The sequence below is a fragment of the Centroberyx gerrardi genome, chromosome 5 (genome assembly GCF_048128805.1).
Source record: "Centroberyx gerrardi isolate f3 chromosome 5, fCenGer3.hap1.cur.20231027, whole genome shotgun sequence".
Taxonomy (NCBI): domain Eukaryota; kingdom Metazoa; phylum Chordata; class Actinopteri; order Beryciformes; family Berycidae; genus Centroberyx; species Centroberyx gerrardi.
The window spans coordinates 18,575,300-18,601,898 of NC_136001.1; the positions used below are offsets into that span (position 1 = coordinate 18,575,300).

Sequence of the window (26,599 nt, forward strand, 5' to 3'; positions counted from 1 at the left end):
AAATTGTCTGCTGTGCATCAACTGTGTGACAGACAAATTTTAGACTTAAAAACTAATATGGAGTTCATATATAGCTAGTAAGACTTCTATCTGCAACTATATAAAGTGTCCCATATATCCATGCTGCCGTGGAGCTGAATAACTTATACTTTTCTTGGATGCACTCAACAGGCATTATCTGGGGCACCTACCCATTGTCTTTGCGTTTGCTCGATTTGTATCATACAGTCCTCTTCATAGACGCCTCCCTGTCTGAATGCGGTGCCCCGTCCTTGCGGGCTGTCCAGGACTGACATCGCGCGCAGCCATGATTCCAGAAGGACCGTGAGTGCGTTCCACATTAGTTGGATGCTGAACGCACAGTGAGAGTAAACAACCTTTCAGAGCCTAAAATGAAACGTCCCGTATACATTGTCTTCGTATACAATCTTAACCTTTGTGCTAGCTTCATAACATTATGAAACGACGCCAAAACTTCAGAGAGGTTCATCCACGATCTCAGCTTTAGTTCTGTGTGCGCTGCGCAGCGCAGATCTGTGTTCAGAAACCTGCAGGTGAAAAGAGGATCTCTGGAACCGCTCCCAGCATCACTTCCGCGTGCACTTGATGTGAAAAACAACGCGCGGCACTTGGTTACCCAAACAATTTCGTTCGTATTGATCGTTGATAGTATTTTTGTCATATGTAGGACAGGAAAGTGGCACTGTGTCAAAAGGCACTCTTGGCCTTCGTTTCTTTTATTCCAAAAGTGAGTTTGTCACCCTGCTAAGTTTCAATTGAGCCAAACTGTCTGTAGTTTAGATTATCAGATTTGCTTGAGTTAATAAAATGCAAACTAACACTACTAGAAAGCCAGATCCACTGAAACCACGGGCAAGTACTGTTCGATCCGATGGTGAAATAAAAAATATCCGCAAAGTTCACACCCGAAAGATTCCCTATAGAGTTGGATACAGCTGGAACAAAGGTGGAAGACTGAAGGAGCTGAGAATAAGGTACCAAGACACTCAGTTCATTATATTGCACTTAGCTACCTAGGTCATCCTTATCTAACTTTCTCACTCAACCACTGCAGGCACCTGGCAAGGAAGTTCCTTAAGATATGGATGCAGAAAACTTTTGGCCGAGTTCATCCTCATAAAGCCAGGTAAAAATGTTATTGTACTTTGTTTGGAGGACAAATTAGAAAAGCTAAAATTAGAATTTTAGGGATGGGGTGGTACGATGTAATAAATAAAAGTTCAGTGACAACAAGGTATGACTGTGCAGATTTATGTTTATTTCTTAGCCACAAATCTTTCTATCTTTCTATCAATGGCACTGGCTTGCAAGAATGTAAACAGCAATTTAAAAATGTCATTACAAAGTGCAAATATAAGAGCTTGAGAAATTGTGATGAACCAAGCCATCTCATTTGTGATTACTACAGCAGATATTGCGATTAATCTTTCTGCCCCACGATATGTATGGTCACATTTTTGCATTGCGATATATTGAATTTGGATATATCGTCCTATCCCTAGTAATTACTATGTTTGAAGTCAAGAAATGCAGCACATTGGACAGTTTTGAATATCCAACCTGGGGGATAATCTAGGAGAGAATTGAATTTGCCAGGGCGCACCATGACAGCGTGGTCCTGCTGCGAGCCTTTGAAGTCTGGAGAGACGAGTGGTGGACATCCAGGAAGGAGTGGAGCCTCACAGTGCGGGCAGAGTGTCATCACAGGTCAGTGTGGCGCTCCTGGAGGTACTGGTGACACAACTATGCAGTGCCTTGATAGCAGGACTGGGCAATAATTCAATATTAACATTTATAGTTCTTCAGTGGAATCATCCTGATGATATGGTGATTTTTTGGGGGGGGGGATATTGCGACACAATTCTGCAAATTTGACTTAGAAACTCTGACAAAATGAGGTGTGGTCGGAATATTATTTGAAAATTTCAGTTTTGTTTGACATCATACCTAACATTACCGTCCGGTTCAATGGGATGAACATTAATTTAATTATTTAATGTGATTTTGCGTACATGAGCCATATCATGATGTACTATATGAGTATCGCCCAGCCCTACTTGATAGCCTTGTATCTCAGCAAGTCGGTCAGAGATGGCTGTTGTGTGTGCTAATGATGTCTCCTATATTTCAGGTATCACCTGTATCACTGGACTTTCCATAGCTGGCAAAGATTTGTGTCTTTGCAGAGGGAGAAGAAGAAGAAAGTCCAAATCGCTCAATCCTTTGGTATGGAGGTTTCGACGTAAAAATGCATTTGAGAGTGAGCTTTGCATTCTAACCCGGAAGCCTCGGGTCTTGTCGGGTATCACAGGCGGCAATTAGTGTCTTTAACCTCTTTGTTTCCTTTACCAGCTGAAGGGCAACGGATGCGTCTAGTCTGGGAGAAGTGGGAGGTTTTCCTAGAGATGAGGCGAATGAAGGGCAGAATGCTTGAATCTGCCGTTGAGCAGAAGAGACTCGCAACTCTACGGTAAAACATGGTCAGATTACTACGTTTTACAAAGTAGACCAACACTAAAAAGACTGAGTGGGTCATTAGTTTCATGACTATTGTGTTTTGTTTTGTTTTTTTTAACCTATGCAGCTCAGTGTGGAGCTTGTGGCAGACTAAGCTGCAGCAGCATCATGACCTTTACACTTTAGAGGACCAGGCGCTGCAGCACTGGGCGCTGACTTTACAGAGCAGGGTAAACATATGATCCAACACACACGTAAATCCTATATTATAAACATTATTTGTCCAGCCGTGTTTTGTCCATGAACACTAATCTTCATAGCATTTCCTTCTCACTTTGTGTGGTGATGTGTGCGCTGGTCCCTTTTTTTTGTCATAGGCGTGGCTTCAGTGGAAGGAGACGCACGCAGCTGCCTGCACTCAGAGAGAGAGCGAATCCAAGGCTTCTCTCCACTTCATCCTCGGGGTGAAGAGAAAAGCGTTGAGTCGGTGGATAAGTTACGTGTCCTGCCGCCAAACCAAGAAACGGCCACAAGGTCATTATTAATTACCTGTCTGGCTTCAATTACATATATTATGAGCTTATACATATGTGCATATTTAAGTGGTTGTTTGCCTTTTTAATCTTCATTGCTCATAGTTTTCCCTTAATATTTCTATTCTGACTGTGTGGTCTAGCGGTGGCTGTGCGTGCCCGGCGCCTCAGGCTGGTTGGGACGTGTTGGAGGAAGTGGAGGAATGGACTGTATCGCAGACGGAGCGAGGAAGACCGATGGCGAGCTGCAGGGCTTTTGGGACAACGGAGCAGCCAGCGCAGAGCACTGGAGCGCTGGAGAACCTGTATCCTAATCCACACACACACAAGCAAACATAACTTCCCTTCTCACACCAACCACAGCATCATACACAGTGAACTGCAGGATGCAAAGTCCCCATTATTAGTGACACAGTATTGTTTGATTCTTGAGCTCATCGGTAGATGTGAAGCTGTGCAGAGAGGAAGCTGAAAGAGACCAGATGGCAAGTCAACACCACTATCATCATTTACTGGTAAGAAGCAACAATTGAATGAACAGCTACAAGACAGTAATATAGAGCAATGGTTCTCAGGGGATCACAAGATAATTTATGGTATAGAAAAAAAACATATTTCTGTTATACAAATGTATTATGTCTGTATTTTTAGATTTTTGTCTATTTTTTTTTTTTTTCTTGTGAAATACTAGTTTCTAGCCTCTAGACCTCCTCTGATAATTAATCAAATGAAACGACCTGAAAAGAGAAAATCATTTTTTGCACTCTATGCACATTGCGAGGGGGGTTGCAAGTAGGCATCGCTTTGTTTTAAGGGGTCACAAGCCCAAAAGCTTGAGGACCACTGGTACAGAGTATTATCATTTCATGTATTCATTCAAGTGTATTCTTGTTACAGCATGCTGGATTGCGGGGGCTTTCTCTTAATGTCAGCCGGAGCAAAGCACATCGACTGAACAAGAACGTGGCTGTCCAACATTGTCGTCAAACTGTAATTATTAAGCATACTATTATCCTAAAAATACAGTTCCAGGACAATAATGAGGTTAAAGGTTCCACTAAAGGCATTTTGTTTTTGTGTGTTTTGCATAGATGATAAACAAATATTGGAGACTCTGGCAGGACCGTCTAGAGGAGGCTGAAGACAAGACTTTTCATCCACAAATAGAAATGGCACTGACAAACTACAGGTGTTTTTTTTATTTTACTTTCCTCAATCTCTGACATTACCTATGCCCTGGAGGGTATATTCACTGGTATATACAGTATCTCAAGCATGTTGCAAATGTGTTTCATTAAAAGCCAGTCATTCCTGTGTACATAATTTGTAATTAGGTTTTGATCAGTGTCGTTTTTCACTCGATAGCACTTCACTGTTAAGCAGCTGTTTTCACCACTGGAGGGAGAGACTTGCTGAACATAGATACATCCAGGTATTTATACTCGGCTGTGATGGACACAGGGTTTTTGGATCCAGTACAACCAGTATTTACAGAACAAAATTAGAGATTTATCTGCTCATATAGACTTTGTGACAGTTTGGCATTCCCTTGATTTAGCTTTTAATGCTCTGGGGACTTATTTCTTTACATTTGAACAGTTGACTTATTTCTCTCTACATTTCCAACATAATATCACAGTTGATAATTTTCTTTGTAGGTTTACTATAATCTACCATGGCTGATGCAAAAATCTAGGCAAACATTGGCTCCTAATATCTGTGATATATCTGTTTGGTCGTAGTTCTTCTAATTCTACTTACTTTTGAGTAGGGATTGGAGCATCGTGCAGAGGCCTGGTTTGCTGAACACATGTTACCGCAGTGTTTCAGCTCCTGGGTTGAATTTACCCTGCAGAGAAGACTGCTTAAGAAGAGGAGAGAGAAGGCAGAAGTCTATAATCAGTGAGTTACCATCTTTTTCCCACATGTTGGCCTGCTCCATTAGAGTTGTACTCATGCTGTCACATTTCCAAACCAAGGAGGTTGCCCTGTCTGCCTTCTCTGCATGATTTGTTCACTATCTTACAGGCAGCGTCAGTACACTTGGGTGTTCTACACCTGGTGGGAAGAGTCAGAAAAGCGGAAGGAGCAGATGCTCTCTGGGCGGATGGTATGCAGGCCATAATTGGATACACAAACTATGTTGTCGATTAAGGACACACGAGACATTACATGGTTCTGCTGTTCCTAGGCGATTCTTCACGAGGAGCGGTGCCGTGTGCAGAGAGCCTGGGCTCACTGGAGGCAACAGACACAGCAGCAGATCGCTGAGGAGGAGAAACGAAGGGCGTCAGACAGTCTGTACCTGCACAGGCTTCTTCACAAGACAGTAACACAATGGAAGGACAATATCACTGAGATACGGGACAGGTGAACAAAACTTAATGCTCTTGAAGTGATTGATTGGTATGGGTGCAAGAGCACTAGAAGGGCCAGATTTGTTTATTTGTATGTATTTGTTTGTTTGAACACTAGGAGAAACCGAGAGGAGCAGGCTAGTCATCAGGGAGACCTGCGCTGCATGAGATGGGCTATGGATCGCTGGAAAAAGGTGCTGTTGTATTCTTTGTCCTGTCCAGTCTCCATGACACCTTTTACAGTGCCATCTGGGAATATTGGCACCCTTAGTAAAGATAAGCCAACTTTGTGCTTGGAGAATTAAGTGTTGACTCAGAGGAATCTGTTCACATACCATCTGATAGGGTTCAGTTCTTTCATCTTAAGATCGAATATGAGATTGAAATGGCTTCTGGTGTGACCTATTTAGATCTGTGATGATGATCTCATCGACGTCGAAACGATGTGATTCCAATTTAGTTATATTTTAAGAAAAGCAGGAAAGGAGAGATACAGATAATTAAACGATATTGCCACAGTCACACAAATCAGAGTATTTTAGGTTCTAGTTCAGTTATGTGTGTGTGAAGTTTGTGTGAATGACTCCAGTGATGTTGATCAGTTTGTTCAGAGCCAAAGGGTGAAGAACAACAGGCTGGAGCAGATGCAGCACTACCATGAAGTTAAACTTCTCAAACATGCCCTTGAGGCCTGGAAGGTACATTAGCACTTGTAAATAGGCAATATAATCACATGTTTTCAGCGGTTTGAAGCAATAAATATTACGCAAAACCTGAAACACTGCACCTTCTTGTATCTTCAGAAACACCACCGACAGATGGCCCAGACCTATGCTCATGCAGAGGAACTGTACAGACTGAAACAGCAGTGTAATCTCAGGTAGTAAACACAAACACTGATATTCTCCTCCAGAACATGAAGTCAGAGTTTGAATCTCAGGTTAGGAACCACTGCAGTGTGGTCTGTGAAGAGTAAATGATTAACTCACTACTGTGTCAATGTCTGCCTTTCTGTTCTCATTCTCTCCAATTGGATTTGGAGATTTTCCAATTTGTCAACCTCATCTCCTCATCTCTTTCCTCAGGAGGCTTCTGGCTGTGTGGAGGCAGAACACTGCGCTTCTTGCAGAGACCAGGCTCCTGGAGCGAAGAGCACAGAGTCACTTCCAGCATTGTCTCCAAATTAAGGTTACAGAGCTATAACTATAACTTTCATCTGCAGTACTAACATGGCTATTCCTTCGCTAGAGTTTGTGAGTATCGCTTATTTTGTTCTAAATTTTCCAAGGTGCTTCTTGCTTGGAGAGAAGCTGCAGCACGTGCCATGTCAAAACGCCACCAGCAGGGGGAAATATTGACCAGGGCTCAGAGTCGCATAACTCAAGGTAACCAAGTTAGAGATGCTGCATGATTGGATTAAATGTATTGCTGTCAAATGAGATGTTATCAAATGAGATGTTATAATGACCACCTGTAATATAGTGTCAAGTCCATTTTAGCCACTTTCTATCAGCAGATTTCATTTTCTTAATGAGAGTGTCACTTCCCACTCTATTAAATGAATTTTTAGCATTTTACTATTTTTAACTGAGATATTTATGCTGAGGTCTTTTGTTATTAATGCCTTTCCTACATTCGCAGCCCTACAGTTTGACAGGGAGAATTTACTAAATACGTGATTTGATTTGCTCTCACCTTCACTGTTGACAGCTGTTTGGCTGAATTCCAATGATCAATAATGCATCAATGACTGTGATGGATAGACACCCCACACTTGACACAGGGCCACTCTTGGTTTTCTCACAGTTTATTAGTGGCAGTCTTACTGACAAATTAACTTTGAAACTTGGAGTTTTGTGAACATCCATTATAGCAATTCTTGATTTCCTTTTCAAAAAATGCTCTTTCATCTGCCGAGTCTGTCTTTACGATTTTGTGTAGTAGTCAACCCAAGACTCCCCAAATTGTCTCAACTCAAAGCAGATCATGGACTCTACTGACTTTTTTCCTAGCATTTGTCACATGCGCTCACCACTGATTTGACAACTATAAAATAATGTCAGAATCCCACATTTGCTACCTTTTTTGAAGATTTACTATGTGTGAACTAGATCTCTCATTGTGCATTTCTAACTCTTGATGTTCTTTGTGATTAGTGTCGTTACAGGAGACTTTCAGGCAGTGGGGTAAGCATACAAGAGAGGCTCTGAAGGAGAGGACAGGCACCGAAAAAGCCAGACAGCACCATCGTTCCAAAGTTCTCTCTCGCACGTTGAAAGCGTGGAACAGGCATCACTGCCAGTATCAGAAATTTGAGGTTAATACTCCATTATCCCATAACAGAGTTATAAAAGCCATACTATTGGCTTCATACTATACTTTTTTTTTTAATTGTAATTATTCCATAGGTAATGAAACGACAAGGAATCTTGTTGCTGAGACTGAAGACATGCCAGAGATACTTTGAACGGTGGAAAACTGAGGTTGGCTAATGCTCCTTTTCACATTCTTAACACTTAAACTTGATATTGACCGCCAGCCCCATGAGAGGAAAAGGAGGGAAGTCTTTTTCCCTTTGTATGTTTGTTGTTTGCTAAGTCTGGACAGTTAATCTCTCAACTTTCCATGTAGAAATGAAGCATCATGAGTAGATATCAAGGCCGTACGGTCAAATATATGTGGTTTGCTTTGGTGAGGGTAAACTCCTTGGCAGTGACTCAGTGTTTTACTTCCTTCTAACAGCTGCAGCACAGAAGGAGAGAGGCTGAGCAGACGGAGCTCGCCCTTTGGCACTGGTCCCTCACTCTGCAGGCCAAAGTAACACCTGTGCTCACATACTTTACTGAGAGCCTCACTACAAAATTGAACAGACAAAAGAGCGGGACTCTCGCTCACAAAGGTTTAACGCGGCTCGATGTTGTTTGCTGGACCTGCAGGTGGTGTACGCATGGAGGCTGTGGGTCTCAGAGCAGCACCGGAAGCAAGAGCGTCTGGCCGGAGCTGCACACTTCTACAGAGACCAGCTGCTGAGGGAGGGAGTGGCACACATCCTCACACATGCTACTCACATGAGCAGCCTCACCTCTAACCTAGCACAACACAGCCAAGAGCAAGTGCGTTTGTATGTGTGTGTGTGTGTACTCAATTTCATGTCATTTCAGTCACGTGTCAGTGTCATTTTGTCAATTCTGCCTACGTTCTGCAGAGCTCACGACGCCTGCAGAGAGTGGTTCAGCGCTGCGCCATGCGATGGAAGCAGCGGGCGCTGTGCAAAGCCGGCAGGGTGCAGGAGGTCAGAGATTTACCTCCTAGAAAGAGTGTGACCTTCTGTTTGCCGTCACCTGGCTCAAAGAGCACGTCGCATGGAGTTTCCTGGTCTGGCCCAGCGGAGCAGCGAGCTGAAGACGGAGCGTTCAGCAAGCTGTGAGTGTGTGCTGCAGTCTGAGCCGTTGTCAGGGTGTAAATCTGTCTTCAACACATGGGCCCAGTCTTACGGTGTTTGTAATTTTGCGCAGGGTTCTTGCCCGTACTGCTCGACTTCAGCCGCGTCGCTGCAAGGAACTGCTTGACTCTCCAGTCAAAGTGTTGCAACATAATGGGTACAGTGTATATATATGAATAATGTAACAAAAACACCCTTATTGTAGACTTTTTTTTTTTTTTATGTAATGAATCTTGTATATACCAGATCCTAGATAATCAACATACACTACATAATAAATGTTAGGAATCAATTGAGATTGAAACATAGTATTACACAAAAAAGAATTAGAGCTAGGTAATATAGCGTTTTCTCTTTATGCTTGCACCCAAAGGCAGTCAGTGGCCATCAGCGCTGATGCCAAGAACCAACTCGGAGGTCACCAACAGTCGCACCTGCATACAGTCCCACATCCCTCGGAGCCAACTTCTCCTTTACACACTGGCTTTACCGGGGTGAGACCCTGCCTCCAGCCTCCTCCAGTCCCCCTCTCCTCCAGGCCTTTAGCTGTGACCCAGAGGGCTGCTGTTTCTGCTGCAGCGCACTCTGAACCTCACATGCCCTCTGTCGACTCCGCCCATGGATTGCAAAACCAAGATGTGCTTTTACCTCCCTCTGCTTTCATTACCACCAATGCTCCAACTAAGGTAATTGCCTCTGTCTTTTACTGTGCGTGCAATGCTACATAATGTGACTTTACTTGGACTATACTATCATGTTTTTTTGTTGTTGCTTTGTTTTTCCCCCAAGTTGGGGCAGACCAGCAACTCAAGTCCTGGCGACGCTGCGCTTGTGCCCCCCCATCAGTTTGCCTCCACCTTTAAACACCACTCATCAACTTATTCAGGTGTGGTAGCTATACTTTTCTATTTTCCATCTAGTATAAAAAAACACATCAATGTCAAGCTTGGTTTATGCAAAATATCCAATACAGTCAAGTCAACCACTGTGATGCTTCTTCAAGGGCTACGCCTGAGAGCATCCAGTGAAGAAGTCGAGGCTCCTGATGTGGAAGAGCAGCATGTTGAGGTTGATCCAACTTTAGACCTGACTAGAGAACTGCTCAGCATTCAGCTGGACATGAAGCGCTTCCAGCAGGACAGAAAGCAGCTCCGGTAAGAATTCCCCAACCTTGACAAGAGTTTCTCCATTGTTGTCGTATTTTTTTCCATGCTGATGATACACCTTTGTTTATATTGTGTGTGTGTGTGTGTGTGTGTGTGTGTGTATATGCCGTTCAGGGCATGGCAGAGACTGAAAGAGGTACTGAAAACTTGGCTGCAGACCAGTGGAAAGGAAGACCAAATGGAAAAGAACAGTGTTTGTCAAGAGTTGAAGGAGGTAAGAATTTGTCTCAAGTTAATTTCAGCATTGGTTTATGTTAAGCAGATACCATTTTTAAGCTAGTAAACAATTAGTACAATCATACAAGGGAGCATTTGGACATCATTTAGTATATTTACTAACATGTAAAATTACCCTGACATACAATTTGCTTTCCTTGTTTGAAATGAGTCAATACTTATTATGAAAAGAATTGTCTTTAACCAGCGACCCCACCTATCGTTCACTGAAGGCATTTCCAAGTCAGTTAGTTAGTTATTTAGTTAGTTAGTTATATTCGAGCCTGATGTTTCCATGCATAACCCTCTGTAACTAACAACAGAAAATATGAAATGAGTAGAAAAAAACATGCTGTATCCACACACTTTGACCAGATGTGCTTAGCTTAGCAAGAGAATATACATATCAAAGTGAATTTTAGTGGTATGATATAAGTCTAGGCATAAATAAACAGGTGATGAGGTGGCATAAGTAAACTTGGCTGCCCAAGTTACTTGAATTGCCATTCTGGACATACATGGGTTAATATGTTACTGATGGCTTAAATTTTGCATGCATTCTTCTGAGGTCTCATTTGAATCATAAATCTTTGGCTGTGAAAAATTGAGGAAGCAATCTGAGGTTACGTAAAAGGAAAATATATGAAATCGCTGACACTTATTATTTTTAGATGCCACTGGTGTTGGGTCACAGTTGATGTTTTTGATGTTGACAGTTGGAGGAGGACATCAACAGACTATCCACTGAGCTGGAGAAACAGAAGCCGGCAATGCTTCTTCATGCAGCGAGGGTCCAGCAGTTACAGACTCTCCTCCTCACCTCAGGAGTCGCTTTTCTCCGCAGGCCAGCAGAAGAGAAGGAAACTGGTCACTCTGTGCTCACAGCATGACTGGAACTTTTCACTGTTGCATGTCTTCATGAACTCCAAAAGTGATTACACCAGTTTATTGTTTTTTTGGACAATTATTCATCTGTCTAGATCATTTCTGATTAAATAAAATGAAGACTCGAGAATTGGGGAAAATGGTTCACCAGCTGATACATATTTTGCTATAAGCTTGCTTCTTATCTTTGGATTATATGGTTATCATTAAGTGTTTTATAACTTTTGCACCTTTTTAATTGTCTATGTATACACTAAGTATTTGTAAGTGTTAAAACATGCTTTATGAATATGTATTGTTCCCCAATTCCATAGTCAGCTTGTGAGAAAAAATTGCATATTAGAACATCCAGGTTATGACTAGGTGTCACATTTTCCTTCACTATGTAATTGATCTTAAAATTGACTCTCGGCATATCCAAAAAACACTAAAGTCAAGCTCCAAAAAGCAGCGCTCACTTCTACACTTTAAACCCACAAAAAGTGTTTGGATTCGGGTAGAACCATGTGACAGATGGTGTTAAATATTTTCCATATGTGTGCAAAAAGTCACTTTACTATTTCAGAAGAGCTGCTCTTGCACAATACTTTTTTATTTCCCGGTGGTACCACTGCCTCTCTTGTCTCTAATCCTTTTGGAAATTGCTGCAGCAACATCAAGGATTGCAGACTACAAACTGCACACGATACATTTGTGTTTAGTTAACAACGGGGCACGATGCGAGCACTTCATGCAGTTTTGCTCTTTCTCATCTTACTCTTCTGTATCAGAGGTAAGTGTTGTTACTGTCCTGGTTTATTCACTTGTTCAGTCGATCATATTCAGTCTTACTGTGTTGTTGGACGTTAAGGCTCAGAGTGTTGCTCACTGCTTAGAGTTTTATTCTGTTGTCAGTGTTGGCTTTTGTTGACCTATTAAAAACTGATTTAAACATAAATGTTGTAAAATGAGTAATACCTCGTGGCATCTGCAAAGTTGGCTATATTTTATATTTGTCAGATAATGAATGCATTGAAAGATGACTTGAAAGTGCATTTTAATAAAAATAAAATATGTATATGCAGTATATGCATGGTGATAGCATCTGGCCAACAGTCTCTACTCAAATGTATGTTAATCTTCTGACTGACTTTCAGTGTCTTACCAATGTCTGTAATGTTAGATCATCATTGAGTCTGAAAACATTCCTTGCATGACAGCTAAGAAGATGCGGTGGTGCACAGTGTCGGATCCTGAACAGAGGAAGTGTGCAGAGCTCGCCAAAGCTCTGGTGGCAGCGCTGCCTCCAGCTGCTGTGGCGGCTTTTGCCAGACTCTCGTGTGTTCGCGCCTACAGCACCGCCGACTGCGTCAGTAAGATCAGGGTGAGCCGCCATTCACCTGAAATGCAAAATCATCACTCTTTTAGGCCAAATTCCAATCGAGCAAAGGGTGATCTGCATAGGACACAAAGCAAGGGAAATGACACATTTCCAGTCACTGTAGTGAAGTCACTTTAGCAAATAATGGTTGTTTTAAGTTTATTTTTATGTACAGTACTGTGCAGAAGTCTTAGGCATTCTAGATTTTTAATATTTAATAACATTTTGTCTTAGATGTTTGTTTTCTGCGTTAGTGTGTCAGTACTGCTCTTCATAGTACATTTTTTGATATTTAGAAACTTCATTTCATTTGGCTATTTTTGAAAGCATCTTCGCTTTATGTTTCCACATTCACTTTTTTGCATTTTGTTGTGTTACAGCCTGAATTCGACATGGATTAAAATAGGATTTTTTTGGATGAATCTACACAGAATAACCCATGATATCAAAGTCGAGTTTTATTTACAAATTATTTAAAAACTGAAATGTTTTGAATCAAATATTCAACCTTTTTGCAGTGACATTCCCAAATGAGTTAAGGTGGATCCAAAATCCTTCGAATGTCCTTGAGATGTACCTACGTCTTGATTGGTGTCCAGCTGTGAACACGATTCAGAACAAAACACACAGGCTGAGTCTATACAATGTCCCACGGGTGACAGTGCAGAAACTACCATGAAGTCCAAGGAATTCAGAGACAGAAATGCGAGAAGGCACGGATCTGGGGAAGGATATAAAGCAGTTATAGCAGTTAAGGATATAAAGTGTTAGGAATTCACTAGAGCACAATAGACTTGTTCTTTAGGAAATGGACAAAAAAAAGCTAAAAATTCTAGAACCATGTTTGTCATTATGCGGTATTTTGTGTAGATGGTTGACAAATCCATCCTCAATCCACTTTGAATTCAGGCTGCAACACCATAAAATGCAGAAAAAGCATAGGGGTTGAATACTTTGTGAAGGGTGTGTGTGTGTGTGTGTGTGTGTGTGTGTGTGTGAGAGAGAGAGAGAGAGAGAGAGAGAGAGAGAGAGATTTGAACAAGGCAACAGGAAACACGTCCCCACAAATAATGCAATTCCCCTTTGGGTCCATCAACAATTTCATGTACTAAATGCCAAGAGCTGCTGTCTGGGCTGTTTTTCTATAAAGAATGTCCTTGAAAGGTGTATGAACATGAGAATGACCCTGATAGAACTAGAAGAAGATAGATATGCTTTGAGCTAACACTTGTAAAGTGATGACTCACACTGCTGATTCTGTCTTTCAGGCTAACCGTGCCGATGTAGTTACGTTAGATGCAGGAGAAGTTTATTCTGCTGTGAAGCAGTTTGGCCTCGTCGCCATCGCCAAGGAGATATACAGCGATGGTAGGTTTAGTTCAGGTTCTTGAGACACGTCACCATTTCACTTGCTGTAAGCATTGCTGTGTCTGTGATAGTACACCTGTCTGTATGTCCGTCTCTGTGTCACCTGAGCACCCCAGGAGGCTGTATCCTGTCTGTGGCTGTGGTGAGAAACCGCACGTTGGACATACGATCCCTGCAGGGCCGCAGGAGCTGCCACAGCGGGGTCCGATGGACCGCCGGCTGGAGTCTGCCGCTCGGCTTCCTGCTGTCCCGCAACTACCTGACCTGGACGAAGGAGCAGCCCCTCAGTCAGGGTAACGAGGACGTTCTCAGCATGAATGAGTTTGACACGACCAAGAGAAAGAATACTGTTGGGCAGAGGTGGAGACTCGAGTCACATGACTTGGACTCGAGTCAGACTCAAGTCACAACTTGAATTGCTTGAGACTTGACTTAATGCATGAAGAGACTTGACTTGGGTTCTGGTGACTTGGGATTTGACTTTGACTTGTACTTTGATGACTTGAAAAGGTTTCTAAAGTCTTGATAAAAGTGTCTTGTGTTTGTGTAAATTACTTAGATTGAAAGTTTGATCCACCAGATGACTGAATTTAAATTCTGTTTTCTGAATTTGTATGGAATGATTGAATTTACTGAAGTTGAAACTGATTATAGAAATCAAACTCATGATGCTCTTACTAAGTTTTTATCCGTTAAAATGATTTTGCATTGAAAAGTCCTAGATATTTTGTTTTCTTTAAGATATTTAATTGGTAATGGACTCTTGTTCTGACTTGACTTGGTGTTCTACATTTAGACTTGAGACTTGACTTGAGACTTGTTCCTCAAGACTTGAACCTGACTTGGGATTTGAGCAAAGTTGACTTGGTCACACCTCTGCTATTGGGAGACATGAAGCAGCAGCGTCCAGTGAAAACAATGTGGAAGTTTTTTATTATGCAGTCAGAATAATATTCGGATATTTGATATTTTGAAATTTCTATTCCACAGTTCTACAAGTAAATGTAGCTGTAGCAGGACTTTATTCTGCTGAGGTAAACCCATGAAGGTGTGTGTATTTTTCTGGTCCCGTTTTCAGTGCTCTCACTTGTTTTTCTCCTCTCGGACAGACGTCAGCACCTATTTCAGTGCCAGCTGTGTTCCTGGAGCTGCTGCCATGGCGCCCTCGCTGTGCGCCCTGTGCCAAGGCCACAAGTCCTATATTCGCCAACGGAACTTCCACTGTGAAACGTCCCACAGTGAGCCGTTCTACAACAGCCAAGGGGCGCTCAGGTCAGGTTCACTGGAGAGACTCAGCACAGGATAAACCTACTCTTGACTCAGGGTGTTTGTTTTAAACATGTAAAATAACAGTCAGAACATGACCTTCTACTATTTGCAAAATGGAAGGATATTGCTGAGAGTTTTGACTTTATCCTGCACCTGAGTCCGATTTGGGTTGAACTTGCACACTTCTACTTCTATTTCACTACTATTACCTTTTTTCCCTCTGCTGTAGATGTCTGCGGTCCGGGGCAGGGGATGTTGCATTTGTGGACCACTTAGCCCTTGAAAGTATTGAAGGTAGACACCATCTTTTTGATGTCTAATGGATCTTGTTGTAGAGCATCTCACTATGAATCCAATTCAATTAAAACAAAAAAAATCGAATCAGTCTACTACACAACCTCCTGCTGACTCTAAAGACTTGTCAAGCTGACTGATAAACTGCATTTTCGAACAATTCCGGCCTTCTACCGTTTTCTCCCCCGTCTCATATTGCTTCTTTGTTCTCCCAGAGAGCGAGAGAGAGGAGTTCAGATTACTGTGCACAGATGGCACACATGCTCCCCTCAGCCACTATAGAAACTGTAGTCTGGGCCGGGGGCCAGGAGGCGGCATGGTCACCAGACTCAACTATCGCAAGATTGCTCGCAAATTTCTGGTGACAGTGCAGGTGTATATTTTCTTAATCATTATCTAAACTTTTCCCACAAATCCAATGCCATACGTTCTGTCCATGCTCCCATGATTGCTCAATGCCTTTACTTTACGTGTTAGATGCTGTTTGGCCAACGAGGAAGAGACAGGCAGCGCTTCCAACTCTTTAACTCGTCTTCTTTCGGGGAAAATGACCTGCTCTTCAAAGACGTGACAGAGAAACTTGCTATTCTGCCAGACGACAAGGATGTCAGTCAGGTGCTGGGGCTGGATTATGTGGCGCTGCTCAAAGGTCTCGGACACGAAGGTGCTTAGCTCCCATTGGTGTGTGGTTGTTAGTATGTTTTCATATACAGAAATAGAATGGCTGTGATCGTACAACCTCATTGAACTTGTGTGTGTCGTGTGTGTGTGTGTGCAGGTAGCTCGTTGGAGGACAGTGTTGTGCGCTGGTGCTGTATTAGCCTTGCAGAGCAGAAGAAATGTGAGCAATGGGCCCTCAGTATCAAGTCAGACCCGCTGGTGTGTGTTAGAGCGGTCTCAATGAGCGAGTGTGTGGAGAAGATTAAGGTAAGTTGTATAAATCACAGGATAAATCACAGGATGTCGCCCCCCCCAAACATCACTGATACCACACACACCTCACAATGTCCCACAGAGAGATGAGGTGGATGCTGTCTCACTGGATGCCACTCATTCGTTCATCGCGGGGAAATGCGGTCTTGTCCCAGTAGTGACAGAATATTACGGTAAGGCTCTGTTCAAATCCTCCTCAAAACACCTTCACATGCATGGGCCGCTCCAAAATCGAGCTGGAGCTTTTGTTGTGATATTTTCTCGATGATGGTGATCTTTATTAGTAAAATAACAATTACTGAGCACTGTGTTTTCTCGGACTCTCTCCCAGGAACGAAATGTGAACCTGCCGAAGGAACAACCCACTTAGAGACGGATGGTAAGACGAACAGAAAAAAGAAAAACCCAAATGCCTAAAGGTCCAAGTTTTACACTGAGCTCTGCGATATCTCTCCTCAGTGTTGCCCTCGGTGGTGGGTGTGGCAGTTGTGAAGCGCTCCAGCAGAAATATATTCATTGGGAACCTGGGAGGCCGTCGGTCTTGCCACGGCCACATGTACAGCCCCGCCGGCTGGCTGCTGCCCTACAGACTCAGTTTAAGCCTGCTGCACAACAGCAGCTCCCCCTGTGATCCAAACCAAGGTACTGTTTCACTTTCCCTGGAAGACTCATATGCACCACAACCAGTCAAGAGTTTGGACACACCACATTTTTCTTTATTTTTACTATTTTCCACATTTTAGAATAATAGTAAAGACATCAAAACTGTGAAATAACACAGATGGAATTATGCAGTGACCAAAAAAGTGTTAAATCAAAACTATCTTATATTTTAGATTCTTTAAAGTAGCCGCCCTTTGCCTTGATGGAAAGGCAAAGGCTTTGGAAAGAAATTCATACATAGGCATCAACTTCACTATTTATATTTGTCTAAGAAAACAAATTTCAAGCATTTAAGCATAAGCCTTTAGATCAAAATGGCTTTAAGAGAATGAAAAACATAGTACAGTCAATCAGGTGTGTCCAAACTTTTGACTGGTAGTGTAAGTCAAAATCATGTGTAGCCTTGTATGAAAAACTTCATTATTGAACTTTATAGTTAAGCTAGCACTTCATTCATAAATATTTACTGTATGTTACATCTGTTGTCTGTGTTCCTTACACTTCCTACTGTTGGTTGCTTGTCATATTAGCTCCTATGTTTACTCCACTGCTGCACTCAGTGTAAGTCACTCTGGACAGGAGCGTCCGCTAAATGCCTCAAATGTAAACGTGTGTGATATAACACTCTGTCATCTCTTTGTTAGTGTACAACGATGTTTTCTGGAAGGGCTGTCTTCCCGGCTCCCAGGGGAATCTGTGTAAAGTGTGTATGGGAGGCACAGGGGAGGCTGCCACCAAACGCTGCGCTGACAACCACAATGAGCGTTACTATGGCAACATGGGGGCTCTGAGGTGTGTTCCGTGACTCGCCCGAATGAAAGTTCTCTGCTCATTTGTCTGTTTAGGTAAGTGATTGCCGTTGTGGAACATATAACCCTTTACCCTGCTGATCATTTATAGGTGCCTGGTTGGAGATGCCAGTGGCAAAAGCTACGGAGACGTGGCCTTCCTGGAGCAGCACAATGTGGAGGCCAACATTCTCAGTGAGATATTCAAAATACAGTGTTTTTTTTATGCGTATGTGTATACCTTTATTCTGTTGTGGTTCAGCACCCGCCACACTTGCTGTGTCATGTCACGCTCCAGGTTTGAGTCCCACCGGCTGGGCGGACGGGTGGACGCCTTCGGACTTTGAGCTGTTGTGTGAGGATGGACGACGAGCCCCGCTGCCGGAGTGGGAGAGCTGTAATCTGGGCGCCATCCCACCTAATACCGTCATGACCCGGCCGGTGCTCACAGCCCGAGTGTACGACTTCCTCATGAAGACACAGGTCAGGGTTAATTTAAATCATTAATCATAATTTCAGGGATAATTTAAATCTTCTATCGCTGAAAACAGTCATTTTTAATGTTTTTTTTTTTTACTTCATAGGAAACTCTGTCAGCCAACCCAGACTCAGAGTTCAAGCTCTTTCAGTCCAAGCAATACGGAGAAAGTGACCTGCTGTTCAAAGACGCAACACGGTGTCTTGTGCACACAAGCCACATGGACACCCGCACGATCCTCGGGGAGGAGTTTTACAGACATGCAGAAACCGTCTTCAACTGCACACATTCTGGTACGGCTTGATTGCTGTGCATATTAAATAATGAATAATCAAACTTTAATTCCTGGACTGTGCACCATCCCTCTCACATGATGATAAATTAATGTTTACCAATTTTCCCTTTGACAGATATCTTGGAGTTTTGCAATCAGGACGTGTGCAGCATATTCTAATGGACAGAAAGAAGAAACGCTTCTAAACTCTGACCTTTCCTGTCCCATTCAGTGGCTGAAACCTTCATCCATCCATTCGTTTACTCCCAACTTGACTACTGCTGCAAATGATTTCTCCCTGGTGTCATCTTGTTCACACCTGAGATTACAGTCAGATTACAGTTGCCTGGCTGCTTCAGCACAACTCCAGTGGCTGTACGTTCAACAAAAAAAACTCTCTTCAGTTATTACTTCCGCTTAAAAGCTTCCCACAACACTGTGTTCTCTAGTAGGCTAAATATGGGCAATTATGTACACATACTGTAAATTCTTGAAGGATATGGAAATGCTTTCATTAACTCTGAAATCCCATTATAACTCAAAAAAACTATCTATTTGCTTTGTGTCTTTCAAAGATACAAAATTCATTTGCTGGCAATGGTCTTAGTCCTGAAACCAAAATTCAAAACGTCACTGATCACACACACAGAACTGGAGATGACACCTAGGATTGTGGCAACTGCTGTGCCACGATAACAGATCAATAAACTATAAAATATGTAAGTAAATCAAGGTGTTTACAATGTCAAAGTATGGTCATATGTAAAGTTATCTGAGTTTTTCCTAAGCTGTCAAATTCTTTTACGCAGTGATTATATTCTTCTATTTGTCAATAAATCTCAAAATGAGAGTGAAACTGGGAACCAAAGCAGTGGTAAGTCACTATTTTTCATCGTCTTAAAGTAATTACAAATGTTTGACACATTTTTCAAAGAATCTACTCTTCTGAAGAAATGTGTGAGGCTGAAGTTTAGGTTGTTAGAAAGATATTCAAGCACTTTATTGATCATGGAGGAAAAATACATTACTGCACATGAATACAGGTATAGCCTACTTCATTGTACACAAATTATGTACAGCAACCCCTAAAGAACTAGAAACAGTTTGTGAAATGTTCTTTTTTTGAGATACCTTTATTTGGGCCCAAGTCTAAATTACACCTTTTCGGAAGGAAGTCATTGCAAGGATATATATTGGCTGGTTAGAGGGATCTGGTCTGTTATTTACTTAATTGACACCAATGGAAATGTGAGTTCCATCCACAATTACAAGGACCCTTGTAATTTTAACAAATATTTTGTTTTTTAGGTAATTCCATTTAGAAATTATTCTTTCAGCAAAAGGATCTTTGATTAATTTACCAAATGTTCCAAAGAAGAATGTATTATTTATTGCTATGCATGTGTAGACGAGAAATGCAATAATATTTAAAAGCTATAATGACACGAGTTTCCCAGTGAGTGAATACAGTGATGGTGTAAGCAAAATTGGAACTGGACATCTTTCATTTCCTCCGAAAAAAAACAAAAACAAAAACTAAACAGAGCTTAATTTTGAAAAAAAATTAATAATTATGAAAATATATATTATATAATAAAAATATATATTTTGTGTTCTTAATTCAACCTTGAGCCAAAACCTTGGACTACAAATCCCGACCTCGACTCTATTTGGTGTTACACAAAACTGGGTATTTCCTGTTGTCAGCGTCGCTCCAGCAGACCTTCAACAGTGTAAAGGTTCTCCACAACTTCTTCTATATCAGTTTTCCGTGACTTGTCATGTTGATGATTTTGTAGCTACTGACAGTAGGCTATACAACAAGGAGAGTACTTGGTTACTGCAGTATCGTTAATGCTGTACTGCGGTCATTCACAACAAGGTATGTTAGCTAACTAGCTAAGTAACATTGTTTTGCTACAGCCGGTAACTGTAACGTTAGTTGGCTAGTTGCCTGTTTGAATTTGGAGGTTTATTAAATATTGTTTCGTGTGAATATCAATGAGTCTATTATTTTCATATAACGTTACTCAAGCTGATTAGCATTAACTTTCATCAGGATGCTAAGTGTAAAGGTTATGTTAAGCATGTTTGTCATGTTGTGTAGCTGGTGTGCTTACATGGTCAATATTCAGTTTGACAGTGACAGTTTTCATTTTTTCACCCCCCTCTTTTTTCCATCTCTAAATTTAGTTATTGATGTTTGATTTACATTTGAAGCTTATGATTTGTTTATCTTATTACTTGAAAAAAAAAAGGGAAAAAAAGAAAAAGAGTTTATTATGGTATCAATCAGCCTGACATAAAATAATGTACAGGCATAAATGAAATGTGACAATAAATAAAAGTATAGCAAAAAAGAAAAGTGTGATTTGAAACTAACCACCAGATCTGTATGTTTTGACAGATGCGGCTGCCCTGGAGGCCCCTCGCAGTAAACCCAGCACCTGGAAGAAGGGCGTCCTCAGTCACTGCGGGCGTGTTGAACTTCGTCCCTGCCAGCAGCACCATTGATGCCCATTCCCTGGAGCAGCTGCAAGCCTTTGTGTCCCGTGCCACTCGACTCTTTGTCATCAGCGGCGCAGGTCTCTCCACAGAGTCGGGGATCCCGGATTACCGCTCAGAGGGCGTCGGGCTGTACGCCCGCACCGACAGACGCCCCATGCAGCATGCGGAATTTGTCCGCAGCGCCAAGTCCCGTCAGCGCTACTGGGCGAGGAACTTTGTGGGGTGGCCGCAGTTCTCCTCCCATGAGCCGAACTCTGCACACAAGGCCTTGCAGCAGTGGGAGGAGAGGGGCAAGTTGCACTGGCTGGTCACTCAGAATGTGGATGCGCTTCACTCCAAGGCAGGGCAAAAAAGACTGACTGAACTCCACGGCTGCACACACAGGTGAGGAAACATGGTCTGTTACACATCTATTAGGGCTGCAATTGCAAATTTGATTTAGATCTTCATCACTGACAAATCATTTCAAATTTTGTCCAGGCTTTCTATTTTCAAGTTTGTAGCTTAACAGTTAAAGTGTGTTCTGCTGGAGAGAAATGAAATGTAATCGAAATGTATTGAAACAAAAATAATGAACACTGTGCTTTTGGTTGTATCCACTGTCAGTAAAACATAGCAGAATAATGAAGTCAAAAATCACCAAATAATCAATTATTTAGTCATAGCAACTACAGTTTAATGAACTACAAGAATCTGGAGTTGTACACATGCCTAGTGACTGAAAATCTTGACAAAACATCAGTGTTTATATGCATGTCCTTAGGGTGAAGTGTCTGGGCTGCGGCGCCGTCTCGCCAAGGGAGGAGCTCCAGAGGAGATTTGCGGCCCTGAACCCGGAGTGGGGAGTCCAGGCCGGCGCTGTGGCACCGGACGGCGACGTCTTCCTGGAGGACGAGCAGGTCCTGCATTTCAGAGTTCCTTCCTGTCAGGACTGTGGAGGGACACTGAAGCCTGAGGTCACTTTTTTTGGAGACACTGTAAACAGAACGACAGTAGAGTTTGTGCACGACAGACTGGCAGAGTCGGACGCACTGCTAGTCACCGGGTCCTCGTTGCAGGTAGGCTTTATTAAGACGTAACAAATATAACTACTAATGTTAACTACTGTTAGTGACCTCTACAAATTGAATTCATTTCTCTGGACTTTGCCAATAACTTGAATTGACCTGACACGTGAATTTCATTTTGCATTTAATTGATTATGTTCCTCTCCATTGTTCCCAAGGTCTATTCAGGATACAGGTTCTTACTGGCTGCAAGTGATAGGAAACTCCCGGTTGCCATCTTGAACATTGGGCCCACGAGGGCAGACCACCTGGCGGAGCTGAAAGTGAGCGGCCGCTGTGGAGACGTGCTGTCAGTCATTCAGCCTCTCTGACTCCGTTATGGCCGTGGAGTTTGGACTTTATATGTTCCCAGCAGTTCAGTTGCTCAACAGGCCATCACAACTACCTCAGATTTAACCAGGTAACAATATAATCAACTTCAGGAGGATTGTCTCAGCTGTTTGGCACTTTGTTGTATAACGTGAATGAGCACTACCCGGCCTCGCCTGTACAGACCCTGGTACTCACTTTGTTCATTTGTACCAGGGTCCGTATGGGGCGGCTGTAGCCTAGTTTTCTGTCTGGAGAAACGTGCACTCGCTGCTGTGATCAAAATAGGGCAAAGCGGACATGTCCCATCGCTGGTTTTCATAGGGTGTGAGTTGTGATTTCCTTGGTTTAGTCTCCCTCAACATGTTTACAATAATTCAGGCAGTGTTTTCCCACACATAGACTTTACTTGGGCGGGCCGCCCAGGTGTATTAACGGCCGCCAAAGTATATTTGGCGACCCATTTTAGCATTTTTTATTTTTATTTTTTTATCCGTCCGAGAGAACGACGCCATCCGCGATTAACTAGTGGACAATCTCCCCTCGCTCTACCCCTCAAGGGTTTCCCACACACAGAAAACTTTATATGAAACTATATAATCGTAAAACTGCGTGTAGCGCATTGATTCGCTCAGCCCCTAATTGCTCCACGCGATCTCTCTCTCTTGCTCTCTCTCTTTCTCTGTCTCTCGCTCTCTCTCTCGCTTGCTCTCTCTGTTGCTCCCCCTCTCTCTCTCTGTTGCTCGGTCTCTGTCTCTCTCTCTCTCTCTCGCTCTCTCACCGGACCCGTCTGTTCGCCTCCCACTGCACACGCGTGAGGGAGATTTTTTTTCCATGCCAAGAAGACGGCCGACTGAATTCCCGAAAAGAAGAACTAACAGTTCTAACAACGTTACTCGGAATACAGCTGAGTTTCCGAGATTAGCACGCTGTATAGCCTAGCTGCTAGTCAGTATCCACTGAGTGCACTGATAACGTTAATATTAACTTTTTAACTCTGATTCTGAATGTTTGCTCCCTCAATCCAGATTAATATTGAAAAATATTTTCAAAGAAGGAAAAGGACTCGTCCTGAGGAGGAGCAGGACAGTCTGGACCAGAGGAGCTGCTGAGCAGTAAAACAGCAGATAATAATGTCAAAGGCTGTAATGTAACGATGTAAAGATACAGGAGAGACTGACAGCACAGAGAGATGCAGCAGGGCAGAGGGGCAGAAAAGCAGATTTCTCTGTAAAAGGAGTCTCATTTCTATTCTTCACCTCGTAGACAAAAGCAAGCAACAAACAGAACAGTGTAGCACTGTTTATATTTTTAAGTTATGTTATCTTTGACACAAAGTACTTTAGATATATACAGGTTAGCTATTTGTTTGACAAATGGAACTATTTAAAATGGAGTACATGAGATAATTTTTCAGCCATCCAGGTAATGGGATCCTTTATTGATATTAGCCTATATATTGACAATATAAGAGAATACAAGAATAAAAAGGCACTCAACCCCCCCCCCCCCCCCCCCCCCCCCCCCCCCCCCCCCCCCCCGTTGCCAACCCACCTACCACCACAAGTACATTCGAATTCTGTGGGAAACACTGATTCAGGGTAAGGGTTAAGATTGATAGTGAGATTCAAAGGTATTCATTTTTAATACTAACATAGTTTATTATAATTGACTTTTTCCGTTTTCTTAAGCTCTCCAACTGTACAAGTTACCATGGCTTGAGTCAACGTGTTCTTCAAGCAAACTGTAAAGCAGTGGATATGAAGATCTTGCTTTATTTAAAGTTAAGGCATCATGTTCATATTTAAAGTCTCATGACAAAAACATTACTTTATACGTAGTTTTAGTTTGTTTAAATCATTTAAAAACTGCAGCTCTTGTAAGGCCACTTAAGCATTTACTAGCCAAGGAAGCCATCTTCTCAGTCAGTCCCTCCAGGAATTTATCATTTTGCAATTGCAATAATTAATGCGAATTCAACCAATCCTTGCAATATTTGCAAAATCGTCACAATTTTTCAGTATGAAATGGCGAAATCAACAGGGCATTGGTCATTTTAGCCAATCATACTTTTTTTGCATAAAGTGGTCCCATCAAACCATACATCATACCTCTGTCTCCTACCTCAGACATAAATGGGTACTTTTAAATGAAACAAAAGTTTTATTTGTTCATGAAACGTATTCACATCAATTTTTGTTTAGTGCTTAATGTGCTGATATTGATTTGAATGTATATTTATTCAGACTGGATTCCAAGGACAGTTTATGTTTTAACTTTGAACCTTAGTTTTTTTCTGTGCAGCAAATAAAATTATGTATTTCCTGTGATATGCAGTATGCTCATGCTGGCTTTATATGACTCTTAATGAGATGTAGTTATAAAAATCTAATTTTGGCAGTTCTTTAGTGCCATTTTAGTACTTTCTCTTGTTTGACTTGAGGTTTTTACCAATTCCTGCAATTTCACTACAGAAAAAAACCCATAAAACTCTAAGTGCATCACAATTATTGAGAAAAGAAGCTACAAAAAATATTTGGGTTGCAATACTCACAAAAGAACGCTGTGAAATCCTGGAGGAACTGCTCAGTGGGTGATGTGTTTAAATCTTAACAAGGGCATTTAAGGCTCAGTCTTTCCCGCAGCGACCCAGGTTCCAATCCGGCCCGTGGCCATTTGCTGTATGTCCTCCTCTCTCTCTCTCTCATACCTTCCTGTCTCTCTCACACTATCTCTGTCAATAAAGCATAAAATGCCGAAAATAAATCTTTAAAAAAAAAAAACGTAACAAGGGCAAAGTCATGTTTTCCCTCACATCATATGCTACTTGAACGGCATGATTCTAAGCAAACAAACACCTGAATATGAATGGAAATCACTGTATGCACATTGAGGATAGCTACTGAATGCTTAGTTTTGTCCTTGCTAATTGTAGAATAATCTGAAGGAAGAACACTCAATCCTATGGCAGATTTCTGCTTTCAACTGTGGAATCAATTTCATCAGCTACTACCATCACATTATGTAGGTTGGAACAAAACTTGACTTGGCCTCAGTTTTATTCCTGTGCTCATAGAAACCCTGTGTTGACCGTAAGGACTCCTCTTAAACCGAAGAGGGATTTGAATACTGTAGCTTCTGAATAAATGACTTTGGACAGCTGTGTATTTGAGTCAGTTTAATGGAGTGATACAGTAAACCCACATTTTGACATATAACTTATTTCAAAAACACACTTGTGCTAGCATCACAGACAGACTGAGGGCAATGTGACCGTGGACTGGCAAACAGTAAGATCCCTTAAAACAGTTTGCTGCTGAAATCTCTCTAGAAGACGCAGGCTCCAGTTTTCCAGGGGGGACCGAGTCTCTTCATGCAGAATCGCTGGGATGCTGAAGGAGTACAGGCAATATCTGTGGCCTTCAGTGTCTGCCTGCCATGTTGCTGAAGCTTTCGTCACCATCAGTGGTGTCATCGCCAGGCAATTTTCAAAACTCTTGTTCTGATCAAACCAGTAGGTGACTGGGTAACCCAATAAAATCCCAAAGAGGGTGCACAGGTTCCACTCCTCAGATTTCTCTCCAACATAAAGAGGTTTCTCTACCTCGGACAGTTGTACAAACCCTCTTAGAATAAACAGTAAATCTTGTGTCATGCTCCTCAAATCTCCACTCAGAGGGTCAGTGATGTTGGGCTTTTCCAGTGAGTGGCAGACATCAATCACAGCCACATCGCTCCCATGAAGCAGCTGCTCTAGATTTGCTGATACCACAGCTGGATTAACAATGAGGGCATTGCCACTTATACCCAGTGTGAGGAGAGATTTGGACACCAGCTGGGCAGACTGCAGTGAGATCAAATACTGCTGCACTTGCTCTGCACTGGCGCTGTTAACATCGTACAGCAGAGCCGGTTTCAAGCCCAAGTCAACAGCCAAGACCTGAGCAGCCAGGTCCAGACTCAGAGGAGTGGAAAGGGATTTCTTTCCAACAGACAAACATTTGCGAGCAGCGGCACAAAAGAGCTCTTGAGAGGACATGGCTGCACAGATCACATGGCACAAGATTCAACTTGACAAATGTGCCAACCACAGTAACTTGACAGCTTCTGATGCAAGTCGCCAATGATTAGATTATTTTTCCAGTTGATTAGAAAGTAGCCCTATAAAATCTTTTTTTTAAAAAGTAACTATTTCAATATCTGTGAGCAGG

The 26,599-nt window shown here is 42.2% G+C and overlaps 4 protein-coding genes across 5 annotated transcripts; 3 read left to right on the forward strand and 1 right to left on the reverse strand.

Annotated features, from left to right (window-relative positions):
* Window positions 1-694: 694 nt before the first annotated feature.
* On the forward strand, window positions 695-11,366 carry sfi1 (SFI1 centrin binding protein). Its single transcript, XM_071912684.2, has 31 exons — window positions 695-995; window positions 1,076-1,147; window positions 1,618-1,728; window positions 2,153-2,247; window positions 2,374-2,491; window positions 2,606-2,708; window positions 2,856-3,012; window positions 3,155-3,316; window positions 3,456-3,526; window positions 3,909-4,001; window positions 4,103-4,200; window positions 4,377-4,443; window positions 4,783-4,913; window positions 5,040-5,121; window positions 5,203-5,381; window positions 5,487-5,562; window positions 5,971-6,066; window positions 6,172-6,248; window positions 6,454-6,556; window positions 6,657-6,753; window positions 7,525-7,685; window positions 7,777-7,851; window positions 8,111-8,185; window positions 8,305-8,481; window positions 8,574-8,791; window positions 8,884-8,967; window positions 9,184-9,496; window positions 9,600-9,696; window positions 9,814-9,964; window positions 10,091-10,190; window positions 10,909-11,366. The coding sequence occupies exons 1-31, from the start codon at window positions 829-831 to the stop codon at window positions 11,080-11,082; spliced, it is 3,780 nt and encodes a 1,259-aa protein (XP_071768785.2). The 5' UTR covers window positions 695-828; the 3' UTR covers window positions 11,083-11,366.
* A 126-nt stretch (window positions 11,367-11,492) lies between these two features.
* Window positions 11,493-18,772, forward strand: sxph (saxiphilin). Its single transcript, XM_071912660.2, has 17 exons — window positions 11,493-11,849; window positions 12,277-12,440; window positions 13,706-13,805; window positions 13,922-14,098; window positions 14,915-15,077; window positions 15,304-15,368; window positions 15,584-15,741; window positions 15,846-16,032; window positions 16,147-16,295; window positions 16,384-16,474; window positions 16,633-16,680; window positions 16,761-16,943; window positions 17,609-17,756; window positions 17,865-17,947; window positions 18,051-18,235; window positions 18,337-18,523; window positions 18,641-18,772. The coding sequence occupies exons 1-17, from the start codon at window positions 11,795-11,797 to the stop codon at window positions 18,682-18,684; spliced, it is 2,187 nt and encodes a 728-aa protein (XP_071768761.1). The 5' UTR covers window positions 11,493-11,794; the 3' UTR covers window positions 18,685-18,772.
* On the forward strand, window positions 18,377-22,390 carry sirt4 (sirtuin 4). 2 transcript variants are annotated; one of them, XM_071912662.1, is made up of 4 exons: window positions 18,377-18,400; window positions 20,912-21,396; window positions 21,776-22,070; window positions 22,238-22,390. In XM_071912662.1, the coding sequence occupies exons 2-4, from the start codon at window positions 20,912-20,914 to the stop codon at window positions 22,388-22,390; spliced, it is 933 nt and encodes a 310-aa protein (XP_071768763.1). In that variant the 5' UTR covers window positions 18,377-18,400. The 2 variants fall into 2 exon arrangements, with proteins under 2 accessions (XP_071768763.1, XP_071768762.1); XM_071912661.1 differs by lacking the exon at window positions 18,377-18,400 and adding an exon at window positions 20,265-20,386.
* Window positions 22,391-25,551: 3,161 nt separating this feature from the next.
* On the reverse strand, window positions 25,552-26,556 carry c5h1orf74 (chromosome 5 C1orf74 homolog). The gene has a single exon (XM_071912695.2). It carries the CDS (start codon window positions 26,425-26,427, stop codon window positions 25,636-25,638), a length of 792 nt encoding a protein of 263 aa, XP_071768796.2. The 5' UTR covers window positions 26,428-26,556; the 3' UTR covers window positions 25,552-25,635.
* Between the last annotated feature and the right edge of the window lie 43 nt (window positions 26,557-26,599).